This window comes from Apiospora aurea (assembly GCF_038362705.1).
Source record: "Apiospora aurea strain CBS 24483 chromosome Unknown utg000008l_segment0_segment0, whole genome shotgun sequence".
NCBI lineage: Eukaryota > Fungi > Ascomycota > Sordariomycetes > Amphisphaeriales > Apiosporaceae > Apiospora > Apiospora aurea.
In genome coordinates, this window is record NW_027117395.1 from 5,137,772 (window position 1) to 5,154,087 (window position 16,316).

General features: G+C 58.0%; 8 protein-coding genes across 8 annotated transcripts; 2 read left to right on the forward strand and 6 right to left on the reverse strand.

Moving 5' to 3' along the window:
* Positions 1 to 335: 335 nt before the first annotated feature.
* PG986_013050 (p-hydroxylaminobenzoate lyase) lies at positions 336 to 1,027 on the reverse strand (the record flags this gene model as incomplete). The annotated part of the gene is made up of 2 exons (XM_066849272.1): positions 336 to 852; positions 912 to 1,027. 2 exons carry the CDS (start codon positions 1,025 to 1,027, stop codon positions 336 to 338), a joined length of 633 nt encoding a protein of 210 aa, XP_066695968.1.
* A 912-nt stretch (positions 1,028 to 1,939) lies between these two features.
* PG986_013051 (uncharacterized protein) lies at positions 1,940 to 2,349 on the reverse strand (the record flags this gene model as incomplete). Its single annotated transcript, XM_066849273.1, has 2 exons — positions 1,940 to 2,248; positions 2,335 to 2,349. The coding sequence occupies 2 exons, from the start codon at positions 2,347 to 2,349 to the stop codon at positions 1,940 to 1,942; spliced, it is 324 nt and encodes a 107-aa protein (XP_066695969.1).
* Positions 2,350 to 2,847: 498 nt separating this feature from the next.
* PG986_013052 (uncharacterized protein) lies at positions 2,848 to 3,717 on the forward strand (the record flags this gene model as incomplete). The annotated part of the gene is made up of 1 exon (XM_066849274.1): positions 2,848 to 3,717. The coding sequence occupies one exon, from the start codon at positions 2,848 to 2,850 to the stop codon at positions 3,715 to 3,717; it is 870 nt and encodes a 289-aa protein (XP_066695970.1).
* Positions 3,718 to 4,190: 473 nt separating this feature from the next.
* Positions 4,191 to 6,864, reverse strand: PG986_013053 (uncharacterized protein; the record flags this gene model as incomplete). The annotated part of the gene is made up of 6 exons (XM_066849275.1): positions 4,191 to 4,480; positions 4,596 to 5,125; positions 5,208 to 5,668; positions 5,728 to 5,869; positions 6,012 to 6,140; positions 6,197 to 6,864. 6 exons carry the CDS (start codon positions 6,862 to 6,864, stop codon positions 4,191 to 4,193), a joined length of 2,220 nt encoding a protein of 739 aa, XP_066695971.1.
* Positions 6,865 to 7,840: 976 nt separating this feature from the next.
* Positions 7,841 to 8,134, reverse strand: PG986_013054 (uncharacterized protein; the record flags this gene model as incomplete). The annotated part of the gene is made up of 1 exon (XM_066849276.1): positions 7,841 to 8,134. The coding sequence occupies one exon, from the start codon at positions 8,132 to 8,134 to the stop codon at positions 7,841 to 7,843; it is 294 nt and encodes a 97-aa protein (XP_066695972.1).
* Positions 8,135 to 8,967: 833 nt separating this feature from the next.
* Positions 8,968 to 10,051, reverse strand: PG986_013055 (uncharacterized protein; the record flags this gene model as incomplete). The annotated part of the gene is made up of 3 exons (XM_066849277.1): positions 8,968 to 9,580; positions 9,636 to 9,729; positions 9,808 to 10,051. The coding sequence occupies 3 exons, from the start codon at positions 10,049 to 10,051 to the stop codon at positions 8,968 to 8,970; spliced, it is 951 nt and encodes a 316-aa protein (XP_066695973.1).
* Positions 10,052 to 11,499: 1,448 nt separating this feature from the next.
* Positions 11,500 to 12,637, reverse strand: PG986_013056 (uncharacterized protein; the record flags this gene model as incomplete). Its single annotated transcript, XM_066849278.1, has 2 exons — positions 11,500 to 12,436; positions 12,555 to 12,637. 2 exons carry the CDS (start codon positions 12,635 to 12,637, stop codon positions 11,500 to 11,502), a joined length of 1,020 nt encoding a protein of 339 aa, XP_066695974.1.
* A 995-nt stretch (positions 12,638 to 13,632) lies between these two features.
* On the forward strand, positions 13,633 to 14,728 carry PG986_013057 (tartrate dehydrogenase protein; the record flags this gene model as incomplete). The annotated part of the gene is made up of 2 exons (XM_066849279.1): positions 13,633 to 13,707; positions 13,745 to 14,728. The coding sequence occupies 2 exons, from the start codon at positions 13,633 to 13,635 to the stop codon at positions 14,726 to 14,728; spliced, it is 1,059 nt and encodes a 352-aa protein (XP_066695975.1).
* Positions 14,729 to 16,316: the final 1,588 nt, after the last annotated feature.

Sequence of the window (16,316 nt, forward strand, 5' to 3'; positions counted from 1 at the left end):
CATTACCACCGAAGGCAAGTAAGTGAATGCGACCAGGGCGTTTGGTAGGGGATGGCTCCTGGGTGGTGGTGGTATCGAATGGTGGCCAAAAGTCGGGTCAGGCCATCATCCACTAAAAGTTTTGGCGGGGTTGACACCTGCAGCTACGAAACAGCGCTGTGATTCGACACCAACTGGGAACGAGGTTGTACGCCACTCATTTATCAACTAACCAACCACCTGTTCTTTGGAACGAGCCGCCCGTGCGTGTACTTATGCTCATGCTTTTGGTTTGTTTCAAAGCCACAGCCATACCATCCATCATCGTCCTCTGCTACCGATTGATACCCCCCTGCTCAAATGGAAACAGGCTGCGCCATGTCCGGCGACGCATCGTACGTGATCCTCCCCGCCGGCAAGAAGAACAGCGCCACCAGCCGCCCGCCGCGCACGCGCGGGTAGTGGTGCGTCCCCGGCCCCGGCGACGTCCAGCCGGCGCCCTGCCAGCCGCTCATGCCCTGGAGCTGCGCCGTGTCGTCGAGCTGCACCACGCAGTTGATCTCGCCGTAGGGGTGCCTGTGGTACTGGCCCGAGAAGAAGGGCGGCTCCTTCCCGTTGCCATGAACGTCGTCCGCGCCGGAGCCGCTGTCCGCGTTGCTGCTCTCCATGTACACGGTCGTGATGCTGAAGAAGCGCGTCGCTTCGCTGGGCTCCGCGACCTTGCCCCGGCGGTAGCGCCGGCCGTCGATCTCTAGCGACGCGACCCAGCCTTCGTCTAGACCCTCCCGGATGTACCGGCAGAAGTCCTCGTAGTAGGGAGTCCCGGGCCCGTGCTTCTGGTTGAGTCTTGCCTCGAGCTCCTTGCCCGGCGTTCTTTGTTGCGGTTAGCTTCCATGTATCGGAGAACAAAGGGGGGGTCAGAGGGTGCCTACAGGTTCTGTACTTCGTCGAAGAACTCGGCGCACCTGGCGACAAAGGCTTGCGCGTTGGGATACTGACTAAGGTGGACCGTCGCACTCTGCCCCGGCGGAGCTGGTGTATTATCCATTGCTGAGGGTGGTACTGGGGAGTCATGCAGAAGAGAAATATCGGTCGGGGGTTGGAGTAGGTTCGTCAAGGACAAGACCGGCTTTATGGTGTGCCTAGTCCGAGCCAGATGGCTCCCTCACCGGTCTAGCCTTCCTCCCAAGTGCGGCTGTATCGTCAACGAGGTCTGTTCGTTGGCATCGAGCCACCGCGATATGCTCGTGATGTGTCATGTTGCACTCGATTAGGCGTTGAACTTGAGATGTTATAGAATCGGATGATTTTATACCTGGGCATCGGAGCCAGCGCCGAGGGCCAGCAGTCATTGGGCCGCCGAGTACGAGTGTAACCCCGCTCTGCTGTGGTTTGCCGACCTGCCAGAATAGATCCCGAACGAGTAACCTGGGTTGCGCGCGCCACGAATTGTGGGATGTTTGCATCGGCCTAGCGGCTGTAGATCGGACAGACAGCCCGACAAACGATAAGCGCTAACCCACCAAAAAAAGGAACCATGGAGTTGGACACACGGCTCGGGGCGCTGGCAATGCGACTCTGCGCAGCAACAGCCATGATCCCGTCTTTCTTGGCGCCGGAAAGTTTCCGTGCAAGCCAGCCAGTCGCTGAACCTCGTCTTCTTGTCGAGACTGGTCGTGCGTGCATGTACGATATTGATATGGGCTATGTTCGTAGACTCATGCCACGCATCAGGTTGTTGGCGCCCCTCCCCCCCTCACGTCACTTCACAGAAAACACGACGTCACGCGCGCCCTCACCCCGATTCCCGAGCCATCGCGTCTGCCGAGGCTAGCAATGGGCATCGGGGCCTCTGGCGGGTCTTGTAGCCTGCGACATGACGCCCCAGCATCAAGTCTGTTCTTCATGCACTTTTCGGCACTTCCATCTTCTATCTCGACCCAGCTCCAATGTCGAGTTCCTAGAACCTCTCCTCCAAAGAGCGCAGGGCGACGCGGTGCATGCCCGCGTACGCCAAGGCCCAGTCCAGGCTCCAATAGATTACCTCGCGGTCGTACCCCTGGCTCTCGTAGCCTTGGGCGATGCGGACGGCGATCTCGGTATTGCGGAAGACGGCGGGATCTCTGCGGCCTCCGAGCAGAATTAGAATCCCGATCATGGTCTCCGTGGTTTTGCTCTTTTCGTGGTCGGCTGCCGCAAGATCTGCCTGCCTTCTCTGGACGTTGACGCCGGGCCGTCGTAGACAGATTTTGACGGCAAGCAGACCGTCCTGCGAACATCGTCATCTGTGAACGGCAAACGACAGCAAAAAGGATGATGCCGCTGGATGCACAAGGACCGATGATTATTGCATACACGAACAAGCTGCATATATAAAGAAGTACAGGTATAAATTAAGGTGTTCAAGTTCAATCAACCTTTCTTATCCATTTCATTTTTACGTAAACAAGAAGCAAAAACAGGGAGTGAGGCTATGTACCTACAATGTTAGAAGAGCAGTAGGCGTAGGCTTTCCCCAAACAAAACGCCATGCATCACGTCCAACACTAAGTCCTTCAAGTATTGCTCCATCGCCCCCTTTACTTGCCTTTGGCAAGGGCCACGACACTACATTCACTTACCTTCACTCACCTAGTTCCAAGAATCCAGATCTTCGCACTCATCAGCCCAGCTTCCAACCGGCTCCTGCTCGCCAAGGATATCCTGGGCGACAGAAGCAATAGCGGGTGTGGCAGCAGGCTCAGGCGCCCGGGGCGCAGCCGGCAGGGACTTAGGCTTGGGCTTAGGCACACACTTGGCCCTGACCGATCTGGAGTAGGACACGCGCTTAGTACCGGCGATCGGCTTGCCGAAGAGATAGGTACCATCATGGATCTCGGGGATCGGCTCGTACTCTACAGGCCCCGACTCACACTCGGGCTCGCACTCCTCCTCCGCTGGAGCCGGAATCTCCGGCGCCGCGGATTGCTTAGGCTCGGGTTTTGGGCACTTGGCTCCGACCGCTTTGGAGTAGAGAAGCTTGCCTTGGCCGTTGGTCGTCTTGACCTCGGCCATCGGCGCGCGCTGCTCGACCACCGCCGCTTGCGCGGGTTGGACAGCCGGGCACGCAACCTCGCGGCGAGGGTGCTTCTTGCCCGCGTCCTTGCGCTGCTGTTTCTGGCGAACCGCGTTCTTGGCCTGCTGCGCCTTGAACGCCTCGTGGTAGACCCAGCCCAGCCTCTCCCCGCCGCAAGCACCGATGTACGCCTTCAGCTGCCGAGCCGGCTTCTCCTGGTACGCCGTGACCAGCTGCCCGAGCACGTCCGCGAGCCCGTCCGCGTCCGGGCCCAGGCGCTGGCAGATGGCGCAGAGCTCGCCCGCGATCCAGTAGAGGATCTCCGGGTCGTGGCGCAGCGCCCCGCCGACGCCGCGGTACTTGGGTCCCAGCAGGTAGCACAGCGCGCGCTCGACGCGGCCGACGACGTGGGCGCGGCGCCTCTTGCTGAGGAGGAAGACGAGGGCGCGGACGTCGCCGATGTCGGCGCAGGCGCCGTTGAGGAGGCAGTAGGGGTGGGCGCCGCCGCGGTGGAGCTCGGCGTGGCCGCACTCGAAACGGGACTCCTTGACGTACTGGCACTGGCAGCGGCTCCACTGGGAGGAGGAGGAGGAGGAGGCGGCGGCGGCGGCGGCAGCACCGCGGGTGGCCTGGGTGGTCATGGTGGAAGCCATTTTGTTGGTAGTGGTGTAAATGGTGAATAGCTAAACAGGGCTCAAGGAGTAGTTTCGAGTGTAGATTCGAGTGTAGATCCCCTTGTAGTAGAAGGGAAATGTGAGTGTTTGTTGGATACTTGTCGATAATGTGATACCTGGGGGATTTCTGATGTTCGTCTGAGAGGGTAAAGGTTCTATTATATAGCCCTTCCCTGGCCTAGAGTGGAAGATGCTGAAAAGGAGGTGCATTGTTTGGAATAAGATCGCTGTTTTCACCGTGAGGATAAAGTAACGGCAGGATGGAATGACTGAAATGCCGTTGTTATACTGTATTTGATCACTTCTTTCATATCCGACTCTATACTGAACACCAAGGTCATTGTTCACTACTCCTTGTTTCAATTACGGTCGATCAACAAGGAACGCGAGATGCTTCCACCATGCACAATGCACATCAGGATTGGAAGCCGAAACGCGGCTTCATATACTCCTCATCCCATGGTCGCCGATCCAGCTTGACCTCACTGGTAAAGCCTCCCCGGCGTAGGCTCGCGTACCCCGGTACCGGGTTCAACCCCAGGCCCGTCCTGTGGGGCCGTGGTGAAGGTGCAATGCCCAACACCGCTTTCCTTGACCCCAACGACTCCCCAACGCAAGGGCAGCAAGTATCCCTCTTTCCTGTCCTCTTCCAGAGCGTGGCAGGCGGCGCTGATGGCCCGGCTGTTGGTCGACACTATTCTCATGACGCCGTCGTACTTGTGGAAGCCGAGGATAACCAAGGCCAACACCTGGATCAGCCCAGCCAAAACAGCTGGATGTTTCAGAAATAGAGAACATGGTCAGTCATCAGTCACTCACGGACTCACTCACGTAACCGCATGGGTAGGTTGGAGAAGGAGAAGATGGCGACAGATGGGGAAACTCACTGGCGAGCACCGCAATCGGACTGTAGCCACAGGTCGAGAACGAGTCCCGCACATCCACCGTACCGTGCTGGTCCTGCAGGGCAGTGATACGAGCCAAGAACAGGCTTTGGGAGATAAGCCAATGAATCAAGCCCGACGCCGCATAGAGCGGAATACCATAGCGAAGCGGCAGACTAATCGTATAACTCGAGCGCTGGAGCCCGACCGGCTCCGAGACGCGTAGAGTACGACGCCGGTCCTCGCGGTGCATGAGGCCAAACTCGCGCTGAACCAAAAAGGCGCTCAGCGTGGCGTTGTAGCAGACGTACGTCAGCGACAGCAGCAGCTGCGGCAAGTTGGCCAGCAGCACGTTGGCGATGAGACCTTCCGGGTCGTCGCGCGGCAGGCCGATGACGAGGTAGGTAAAGGGCGTCAGGGCGCCGAAGCCGAGGTCCCAGAAGCTCGGGATGCTGATGCGGATGTTGCGGTGGCGGAGGGAGGTGAAGGAGATGACGAGGAGGGCGAAGGCGACGGCGAGGACTGTCAAGTAGCTGGGCAACATATCCATGTAGTTAGACCAGACCGACGGTAAGTGAACAGAATGAGTGGGAGAAAAGTGTCAAGGTAACCCACAGAGAATAGGTGAAGATCCGCCGGCCGAGGCTCACGGAATGCATCCATCGCCTAGGTTGAAGCTGGAAAGGCTCCGAACGCACATGCTCGAGCTGATGGTAATTGGTCCTGCCGCCCCCGAGGTGCCGGTGGGAAGCAAAGTGGTCGCTTGTGGCCAAACACATTCCACGGGTATTGCCGTCGGGAGTGCGCATGAACGAGGCAATGGCGTCCCCGAGCGTGGATAGCACCTGCTTTCCCGTGCCACCATCGTCGTCACCGCCACCAAATGCAACTCCGGGCCGGGCGCCCGCCGCGTTACCGCGCCCCTGTCCAGCATTCCGGTGTTGCATCCACGTGTCCGCCAGGAGGCCGGCCTTGAAGAGATTCAAGACGCAAACCGTGACCAGGATGAGGGGGCTGTACTCGAAGCGACACCGGTTGTTCTCCCGGCTCGGTGGCTCGACGAGGCAGCGCGCGACCTGGTAACGGGGAGGTCCGAGAAACCACGTCGTGACCGGGTCGGGGGTCCGAAGGAGACGAAGGTACTGGTTCCGTTTGCGACCGCCCACATGTTCTTGGCCCAGTTGTCCAAGCGCGGCACGACGCCGACATGGATGAGGACACTGTCATTGGCCGCCTGCTGGACACTCTGGTTCTGGACCATGATTACGGCGTTCCCCCTGTGGTGCAAAGTAGTCGTTATAGAGCGCGTAGCAGTCCGGGGACGCTCAGCTCCTGGTAGGAGCCGTTGCTAGCTGCGTCCCTCATACTGGTTATCGTCGCATAATAATCGATCGGGGGTTCACTCGCTCCTCGTCCCACCCTGGGTCATCCGCACGGTTACGTTCGGACACTGCCAGGTCGAAGGGGGCGCCCTGCAGAAAAGAGTCCTTGACCACGGCAACCGTATAGCTGTTGGAGCCCAATGATTGGAACACGGCCGAGTTGTATCTACATGGCGACAGTCAGCGTGGGCCTGTAATGGATCCCCTCTAGCAACAACCCACATCAGATGTATCGGCACAGAGCTCAAAGCCAGAAGGGCCCATACGATCTGCTTGCGGCGGCTGATGTGGCGTATATTCCGCAGGCTCAAGATGCCAATGTCCATCCAGTCCCCCTTCTTGTGCGCCTCGTCGAGCTCCTCGCGGGTCGGGGCCGCTTGCAGTTGCATGCAGTAGTTGGAGGCCGAGAGCAACCCGGTGCTCAGCACGTTGATGAGCAGGTGCAGCCACCGATCGAGCTGCTTGACCGTCTCGCAGTCCCCGGCGTAGAGGAGGCCCACCCCGTCCTGGCTTCCGAAGTGGGTGAAGGCGAAGACGGTCAGGCCCAGATTGGCGAAGAAAACGATTACTGTGATTCCCAACTGTAGGCCAAGAGCCCGTCTTCGCTTGGACCACCGCATGCGACGGGTGTTGGTCTCTTTGACGCGTGGGAACCAAAGGGCTAAAGCGTCCTGGCTGGCAAATACACTGCATCGAAACGGCTGCTCGTTGCTTGCGGACACGGACGTATCTTCGACCAGGTCGTTCTCAAGCGGACCTGGCTGCTCGGGCCCGGTCGCCGCTGACGCTTGGGGAAGCAACCTCTCTTCCGAGGCCGTATTGCCGGTTGGGGATAAAATGGCTAGCTCGTGCATATCGGCAGTCCTCGACGATGAATCGGCGTTCGACATTGTGCGGCCCAGCTACGCACGACTGCTTTACGGTGGGCAGCGGCATATTATGTTATTTTTTGGTTCGACTGGTGCCTCTCTTTGGGAAAGGGGAAAATATGTTCAGCCTCGCCGAGATACGCGGGGTTATTTTGTTGGGTGATATTGTTGGAGGGTGACACGATGATAGTTACGCGTGAACCCCTGAATTACTGTCCCTCCATGTACCTACCATCTGCTAGAACCCATGCGCATGCATTTTCAGGCATTGACGATCCCCATTGTATGAAGCGTATATCACCATTCAAACATCATTATCATTTCGTGTATCGTAAGATCTTTCCATAAGCATAACTTATTCTAGAAGTTTTCATGGGTGGTATCGGTGTAAATGTTCCCGCGACTGGAGCCCGATCCCTAATCCACGTTCAGGAGTTCGGCAGATGTTGGTTCAGGGGGGCATCAAACAGGCCTGGATGAAACGGATAGCCTTGCGAGAAAAAGAAAAGAAAAAGACGAATGCTACCCAACACGGACTCGGGTTCATACGGCTTAAATCTCACTCAGCCCAATCTCCGAGCAATTCGGTATAGCTGACGAGCCGATCGCATGGATACTCCCTTTTCTCGTCTCGTTTGGAATCATGCCAGACAATGAAGATCGAGGCAAGCTATTCATATTAATCTCGCTTCAACGTATCCACCCTGGGTCAAGATTTTGCTTGTAAATCCATCCCAGCCGACTTGCACCGCCATCACGTACATCCCTGTCAAGCCCGTATCAGGCTGCAGCTTGGCGCTGCCCTGGAGCCTTACGTATAATCATGCCAAGACTAATCTTACTAATGCTTACGTCCCCTGTCGTTTATGAGGCTCACGGAACCGGTGAACCGACCAGATGGCCTTTGACCCATTGCAGTGACCCAACCGCCCTCTTCCACTGCGCCAACAAGTCATCGGCGCGAGACGGAGGTAGTACAGCCGTAAGCCACCCTGTCTCAAACACTGGCAACCTTTACCTCTGGAGCTGGTCGACACGTTCCCCGGTCCCAACATAGGAAGCCAAGGTGGCACCACCGCGGCTCCAACCCGCGGGAGCAGGTGACTTGAGACCAGGCAAAGCGCGGTTCCACGTCGATTTGTCCACCACCGCCGCCCGACGCCTGCAGCCCGTAGCGCAGCTGTGTGCCCCAGCGCTGGCAGCCTAGCCCGTCGTGCGCGGCGTGCTTCCCCATCGATTGGCGCGGCATGGCCTGAACCGGCGAGCGGAGCCTGCCCGCGATATTGCGCATGTTGACGAGCTGCTCCTTCTCCCAGCGTCGGAAGAGGTCGAGGAAGCCGCGCCGCCGGGTTCGGCGAGTACGAGGAGCTGGTGGCGGACTAGGGTCCGCGCGAGGCGGCGGTGCTCGAAATCCATCAAAGTGATCAGCCTACTCTGCATGCCCGTCTGCCAAGCAAGGGTAAGCAACTCTACCCCTTGCAGAATAGATTCTGTTGTGTAGGGACGAGCGATGCCTCCTGAATTACACCGTCAATGTTCACCTGCCGGGTATCGCTGCTGTTTAGTTAGAGGCGCCCATTTTCCTTTGCGGCCAAAGCGAAAGAGTGCGCGGATCTGATTGCTAGGACTGCTGAAGCCGACTGAGAGGGTTTGGACGCCGGTCGAGTATCCTTCCTTCACAGAGTTTTAACCAGGTATTATTAGGTCTTGCCACTTACTGAGGGAGAGAACGGGCACACGATGACGATCCACCTGGCGCATCGTGCCCCAACATACTGCCCGCGCTATTCCCTTGCTGGCGACAATGCTGCCCCCACCATATCGTGTCGTCCTGTATAGGCTAGGCAATAACCAGAGGCATAATGTTTATCCAATCAATGGCGTAGTACTTATTCCTATCAAATACCATATACGTATAGTACAATCTGATATAGTAAGCGTTATAGTATATGGATGCTGGCACCAGGCACGCACTCAAGTCTTTTCTCTAGGTACATTGTCGCAACATGCTATATATATATACTGTGAAGCAGAAACGCAGCCCAACCCTTCGCACGTATCAATGCGTCATTGAGATCCAGCTCATGGCTACCTCCTTGTGACCCCTCTCCTTGCACACACTCTCTAGTAGGTGTAGCAAAGGCGCTCGGTGCCAGTGGCCAGGATCTCCTTGACCTTGACATCCGGCACAAGGCCGAGGTAAGGCATGACATCCTCCACCGACGCCTCGCCGGGCTCCTTGTCGTGGGTCTTGGGCCCGCCAAACTCCATGGTGCGCGTCTCGGGCTCCTCCATCTGCCACTGGGTCCACAGGCGGTCGATCTGCGCGTGGTGGAGGAAGAAGATAGGGTCGTTGGGCGAGGTGGCCGGGCTCATGTCGCCGCCGACGGCGGAGTGGATGGCGCCGTGCGGCCCGCCCTCGAGCTCGTAGCGGAACTTGGGGTACGTCTTTTGCGCCGAGACCTCGGCGACGACCTCCTTGGTGTACGAGTCGGCCAGCATGTCGCCGGGGAAGGCGATGCCGCTGTTCCAGTTGCGGGTGAGGCAGTGCGGATGGTAGCCCTTCATGGTGTAGGCGACCTCGAGGCCGGCCAGGGGCCCGTCGACCAGGCACTTCTTGTTGCTGCTCTCCGTCATCGGGTCGATGGCCGGGTCGCCGTTGCCGCCGAAGCCGGTCTCGGTGTCCCAGACGGGGGCCTTGGTCACGTCGGCGGTGTCGAGGGTCCAATCCCAGTAGCTGATGTTGGGGTTAGCCATGTCTCCTTGAGGAAGGGGGGGGCGTTAGTGCGTACGCCATGGGGCCCTTGTAGCCACAGTCGCGAAGGGAGTCCTCGTAGACCTGGACGAAGAGTCGGTGCCAGGGGAGGAACATGGCCACCGTGTGGACTGTGAGTTCCCGGCGTTAGTCTATCCGACTCAAGCCAAAGATATGAAAAGATGGGGAGGATGGGGGAAGCAACGCACTGGTCTTGTCCAGATGGGTGTGGACGTAGGGGAAGTCGTCGTAGCGGGTGGTGTTGAGGCCCATGCCGGAGGGCTTGGTCTTGAGGCACTTGACGGCGTCGATGTACTGCTTCTGGACCTCGGGGTCCATGGTGCGCCACTCGACGCGCTTGGCGGGGTTGGCGCAGGCGTTACTGTCGGCCTGGCGGGGGATGGTGGCGGCGGCACACAGGCCAGCTGAGAGGACGAAGGAGAAGAACTGCATTGTTGCGAAGGAGCGAATTGTTGTTTTGATAGGTTGAGAAGACTGTTGTTGAAGTTGATGCTGCCAAGACGAAAGAAACGGGAAGTCCATCCGTGGCGATGACGGGGATGTTATATACCTGCACATCCATCTCGGCCGGTTCATGTTCTTTGGCAAAACTCCTCCCGACATAGCCGGCTTCCGAGGCAGTGTGCCCTACCCATGGCCCGGCCTATCGCATGGCGACGGGGGTTGTCCAAATGGAGCTCAAGCGAGACCCATCGAAGTGGGTGCGTAGCGCAGTTATTAGTCTTCCGAATCCCATGAGGGTCGTCTTCTCCGGTGCCCTGGTATTTCTCCGGTGGTGTGGCATTGGCTGGGGGGGGCAGGATGTTTCAGCTGGCGGTCCGGGCAGCAAGGCGGCGCAGGGGTCGAATCGCCATGCAGGCGAACCCCCTTGTTGTTGTTTAAGAGCCCCTAACGTCGGCACTGGCAGAGAGCCGGCTCCAAATGGACGGGCGATGGTACAGACTACCGATACTTAATAATCAGGCCTTTTAGTTCTAGTTACGGGACGCCAGTCTTGGTATTCCTTAGCTGGTGAGGAGAGCAAGCAGGACTGGGATGGTGATTGCGAAGGGGTGTGAACAGGCCTCTCTCTGTACTTTCTCTCCAAACGACCATCACTTTGAACGCCACAACAGAAAAGAGATGCGACGAGGTCTTGATGGGAAATGGCACGCATTGCATCTGCATGGCTCGCTACGCCACGCCGAAGTGCCGGCTGCCGGCCCCTGAATCTCTCCCCCTGGACTGATGATCTAAAAATAGGACTTATATGGATCGGATCCGGGAATACGAGGTGGAGAAAGCCCACCTGTCAGGTTAAATGCTCCGTTAGTTCCGTGGAGACGGCGATGCATTGTTAGTGTCCCCTCGGCTCGGGCATTGGGAATTACAAGACCGTAAATCCGCTCTCCAGCTGCGCCGCTTTCGAAATTCAGCAGATTGTAATTCAGTAGTATGCAAGATTTGTCCGTCCGATGCCTGCTGGGTCCATGATTTCTTTTTCGTCGAGATCATACGTTGATTTATTAGAAATACCAGGTGGGCGGTACGTTCTAGCTCGCGCCCCCAATGTTTGGTGCCCAATATGGGCATGAATACCCGCCTGCTGAGTCGAGGGCCTGCCCGGTATCGTGCGCCAATATCGACCTTCGTCCAGGTTCTATATGTGCCCATCCTGGGGCCGAAGAAGGTAATGAGTAATTACATGGGTCAATATTAAACGGTGCATGAGTTGGAAACTCTCGGTCGAGAAGGGGCCATGGAGATCTTTTTAATAATCGGACAATTAATTCTGCGCGGCAAAAGGCCATGTACATCAGCGGTGGATACTACCCAGGATATGGCATGGTGATCCCCTCATCATCTCGGAGATGGTGAGCTTCGCCATCGAGTTGGGTGTTTTAGTCCACGAGATCCATCCTCGGAGACTGGGGCGGATACGCGTAGCTTTGCCGGTACGCGTTCAGGTAAATGTCCTCTTCCGGGATCCTCTTCTGCGGCATCGTGTACGTGCGGAGCCCCTTGTCGAAGCTGGCCATGCAGACGCCAGCCATGACGATGGTGCACAGCATCATGGCGAGCGTGAGGGCCGCGAAGACGATCAGAAGGTAGTTGTCCTCATCGTAGAGAACCGACAGCTTGTAGCTCAGGTAGATGGCCGCGCACAGGTAGGCGACTATGATGCCGACGGTGCCCGCCTTGTGCTCGATCTTGGCCACGTAGATGGCGCAGCACATGACGATGGTGGCGACGACGATGCCGGCCACGGACAGGCCCAGTTCGGGATCGTGCTTCGGGTTGTTGAGGAGCGCGGCCACCTGCACGAGGAAGCCGAGCAGGAAGAAGAAGTCGAACTTGATCAGGGCCAGGTAGATCTGGAAGTTAAGCAGGCGCTTCTTCATCGACAGGTCGGCGTGGATGACCTTGTACACGACCCAGGCGAACTCGAAGTGCAGCTTGTAGGAGAGGAAGACCAGGGCCAGCGCGGCGGCGGCCTGCACGACGATGACGGCGAAGACGGCCGGCTGGATGCGCTGCCAGGTGTGGTGCTCGGGGTTGAGCAGCGGGGTGGTGCCCATGGCCAAGGAGGACTCGAGCTGGTCGAGCGCCCTCTTGACGTGCAGCGGCTGGGCGGCGGCGTAGAGGAGCAGCAGCAGGTTGTAGATGCAGACCCCGACCAGCTGGATCATGCTGTTGAGCCGCAGCGCGTCGTAGACGATGATGATCTCGTACACAAACGCAAAAATGAACAGGGCCAGGTACATGGGCACTGTGTGGCCGGAGGTGCCCTGGTAGGCGGCCGGGTCCAGGCCCTCCTCGACCGTGGTGAAGACATAGCTGCAGGGTATCGGTCAGTACTGATGGAGGCGTGTGTTGGGTAAGGCTAGGTAAGGCTCGGGGTTCGAGAGAGGGGGAGGGGAAATGAGAGAAAGAGGGTGCCCGGATGAGGACTAACGCTTCGAGGGCCAAAGCCAACAGGCACTGTATAACGGCGACGGCAAAGCAGAGGCGCGTCCAGGTTGTGTTGGGAAAGTACATGCCGCAACAATATGCGGGATAGCGGGCAGCGGGGAAGGAGGTACTGCTACTTTGCTACAGACAGGCGCGCGTTTCAATGGGTATAGTGTAGAACAAGGAAAGGGAACGAAGATCGAATAAAGGGGGGTATGTAATGTGAAGGCGGAGAATTAGGTCTTCGAGAAGGAACAAGCGCTCGTCGGGAAAAACGTATGTCGTTATGCTTGAGCCCGCGTGTCCTGCCCCTGGCATTGAGTCGCCTTGTTTGTTTTGTGACCCATTCTTCGTCGGTGTCTGTGTGTGTTGATTTTTTTGCCCCCTTTCGCTTGCCCCCCAACCAACGGTGGAGCTCAGGCCTGTTGCGATGGGGACCAGCCCACTAACTACAGTAGCGCCCTGAGCTGCTTGGCTGCCAACTGCGCCCGCTACTTTAGCGTTAATGCCCGTCAATGCACCTCTCTACATTGTCATCCCGGGAAATTGATGGAAAAATAAACATCGTTGTAAGGATAAAAGTATATATACCATAAGCCCCAGCGCCATGCCAGAGTGCTAAAAATAAGTTGGGAGTACCATGGCGGGACCAATAAGGGGTATATCGCATTTGAATGTATCCCAACTGCAATCCGGTCACTTCCTTGCTCCCTTCCTTGCCGTTATCATCCATGGGTGGTCTCGTAGGAGCTCAAAAGGCATGCTGCAAGTCAACTACAAGACCGACGCAGCAGCGATAGGCAACCACCAGTCCACGCGACATGTTCGGGAACTCGGGAGGGGGTGCTCTGACGTTCTAGGGGCTCCCCTCCGACGTCACCATGCGACTGCGGAGAAGCCCGGTCGGTCGGCAATTCCTTGCTCAACCCCAACCGAGACCGGATCTCCGCGTTGGGTTGAGTAAATGAATCAGACGTCTACACGAGATGAAAACCACGCAGAACTCTGCGGACAAGACTGCCCCCCCCCCCGCTTCCCTGTATAATACCAAAAACCCTCAACACCAGAGAAATTGTCGAAACATGGCACCTACCAAACCCCTCCAGATCGCCGTCATCCCCGGCGACGGCATCGGCACCGAGGTCATGCCGCACGGCGTCCGCTGCCTCCAGGCCGCCGCCAAGGCCTTTCCAGCTGGACCTCGAGTTCGAGGAGTTCGACTTCGCCAGCTGCGCCTACTACCGGCAGCACGGCGACATGCTGCCGGCCGACTGGAAGGCGACGCTCTCCCGCTTCGACGCCCTCTACTTTGGCGCCGTCGGCATGCCGGACCAAGTCCCCGACCACGTCAGCCTCTGGGGCTCCCTGCTCAAGTTCCGCCGCGAGTTCGACCAGTACGTCAACCTGCGGCCCTGCCGGCTGATGCCGGGCGTGCCGAGCCCGCTCGCGAACCGGAACCCCGGCGACATCGACTTCTGGGTCGTGCGCGAGAACACCGAGGGCGAGTACAGCAGCATCGGCGGCAGGATCTTCGCGGGCACCGACCGCGAGACCGTCGTCCAGGAGACCGTCATGACCCGCACCGGCGTCGACCGCGTCCTGCGCTACGCCTTCGACCTGGCCAAGAGCCGGCCCCGCCGCAAGCTGACGAGCGCGACCAAGAGCAACGGCATCTCCATCACCATGCCCTACTGGGACGAGCGCGTCGTCGAGATGGCCAAGGGGTACCCCGAGGTGGCCGTCGAGAAGTACCACATCGACATCCTGACGGCGCACTTGGTCCAGCGTCCCGACATGTTCGACGTGGTCGCCGGCAGCAACTTGTTCGGCGATATCCTCTCCGACTTGGGCCCCGCCTGCACGGGCACCATCGGTATCGCGCCGTCGGCCAATCTGAACCCGGACGGGGAGTTCCCGAGCCTGTTTGAGCCCGTCCACGGCAGCGCGCCCGACATCTTCGGCCAGGGGATCGCGAACCCCGTCGGCATGATCTGGGCCGGGCAGATGATGCTCGAGCATTTCGGCTACACCGACGCCGCGGCCGCCATGCTCAAGGCCATCGAGAACGTCCTCCGTCGCTCGGAGCCGGAGATCATCACCGCTGATATGGGCGGCAAGGGTACGACCAAGTCTCTGGGGGAGGCCATCGAGCAGGAGATCTGGAAGTTGGCTTCGTAGGTAACAGCACATCGAGGCCCAGCATAGTCTAGCGTCATACTGCCCTGGTCTTTCAAAGATAGCAACAGACCTTGGCTAATTCAGATTCCACAAGCGTAGCTCAATTTTTGCACTTGTGCAGGCGTTCAATACTCGTAGGGCTTCCCCACTCCTAATTCTTTCTACAGTTGGGACATACACGGCTGATTCTGGTGCAAACATGGCTTGCATATAACGATTGCGGTTGCTGCTCGTCTGAACTGACAGTCAAAGAGTGACTAGAATGATATCTGCTTGTCTTCCAACACACACAGCTCTCTGATTTCATACTGGGATGAATGTCTCCTAATCCCGTTCCTTATCCCGGCTGTTTCGACTTGTACTGCATACCCATGCAGCAACCGTCCCTTGTAGCCTCATCCAAACCTACGCAACGCTCGTCAGGCCTGATAAGGGCTCTCACTTCTTGCCCGGGCCACCGCCGCCGCCACTCTGTCCCTGAGAGTGGCCATAGGACTGGTATCCCGAGTTCTCATTACGGGCACCCGCGCCCTGAACACGGGCAGCAAACCCGCCAGAGCTCATGTCGCCCCCAGATCTGGCCTGTTACCGATGTCAGTATCGCCTCATATCAACTTCAAGGGACGGGAAGTAGGGTGCTTGCCTGGCCGCTCTGGATACGGGATGCGTCGGATGGGGTCATAGGGCTGCCCTTGCCCCCACCGCATCAACCATGGCCGGGTTTACCGCTAGGCATGTCGAAAGAGGATTTTGTGGTGCAATGATTGGGATACTTGACTTGTGGATGCGATGATGGAAAGAAAAAGAGAAAAGATCAAAGTCAGGCGAGGGAGAGGAACCGCTATTTATGTGCGATTTCCAAACCCCATTGATCAGCGAACATCGTTTCCATATTCCCGTGCGCGTCCCGATGCCTGGCCCTCTGGGGACGTTTCTCCGACCTCCAACGTCCCGCATCCGATAGCCACGGTAGCGTGCATTGGCCCGGACGGTAATCCCGCATATGGCGGGCCTCCGGCGTAAGCTCCACACTGCGGCGGCCCCAGACCACGCCCGGTCATCAAGATCGAGGGGGCGAGATTGACATGAGACGTCAAAGAAAGAGAGATCGGATTCCTCGTGGTGATCGGCAGGATGCAGGGGGCAGGGGTGGTCGGTCATATGCAAAGACCAGTGCATGACCGGGACGGGAACCCGTCATCACCATGCGAGGATCGAAACATCCCAAGTTGAACTGCAAAAGGCCCTCTCTCGATGGAGCTGTGTGACCCGTCCCTACCCGACTGCGTCCTACCACTACATTCGAGTTCACGGCGGGGGAGACTGGCAGTGTCGGCCGCTGCTGTATTTTCGGATCCTGGCTGCTGATGTCTCGAGCGAATCTCATATGACGCGGATAGCTTGCCTCGCTGTCTTGCAGAATCTGGCCTATATTCTACGTCTACGCACGAACATTTTGGTCTAGACTTGGCTTTCGGGATGTAATTGCGGGGATTCGATTTCTATGACCAGGGATGATCGCCACGCCACTCAAATGCGTCGGGCTATTCGGCTTTCGCATGCGTCGATGCAGTGGCAAAGGTTACCT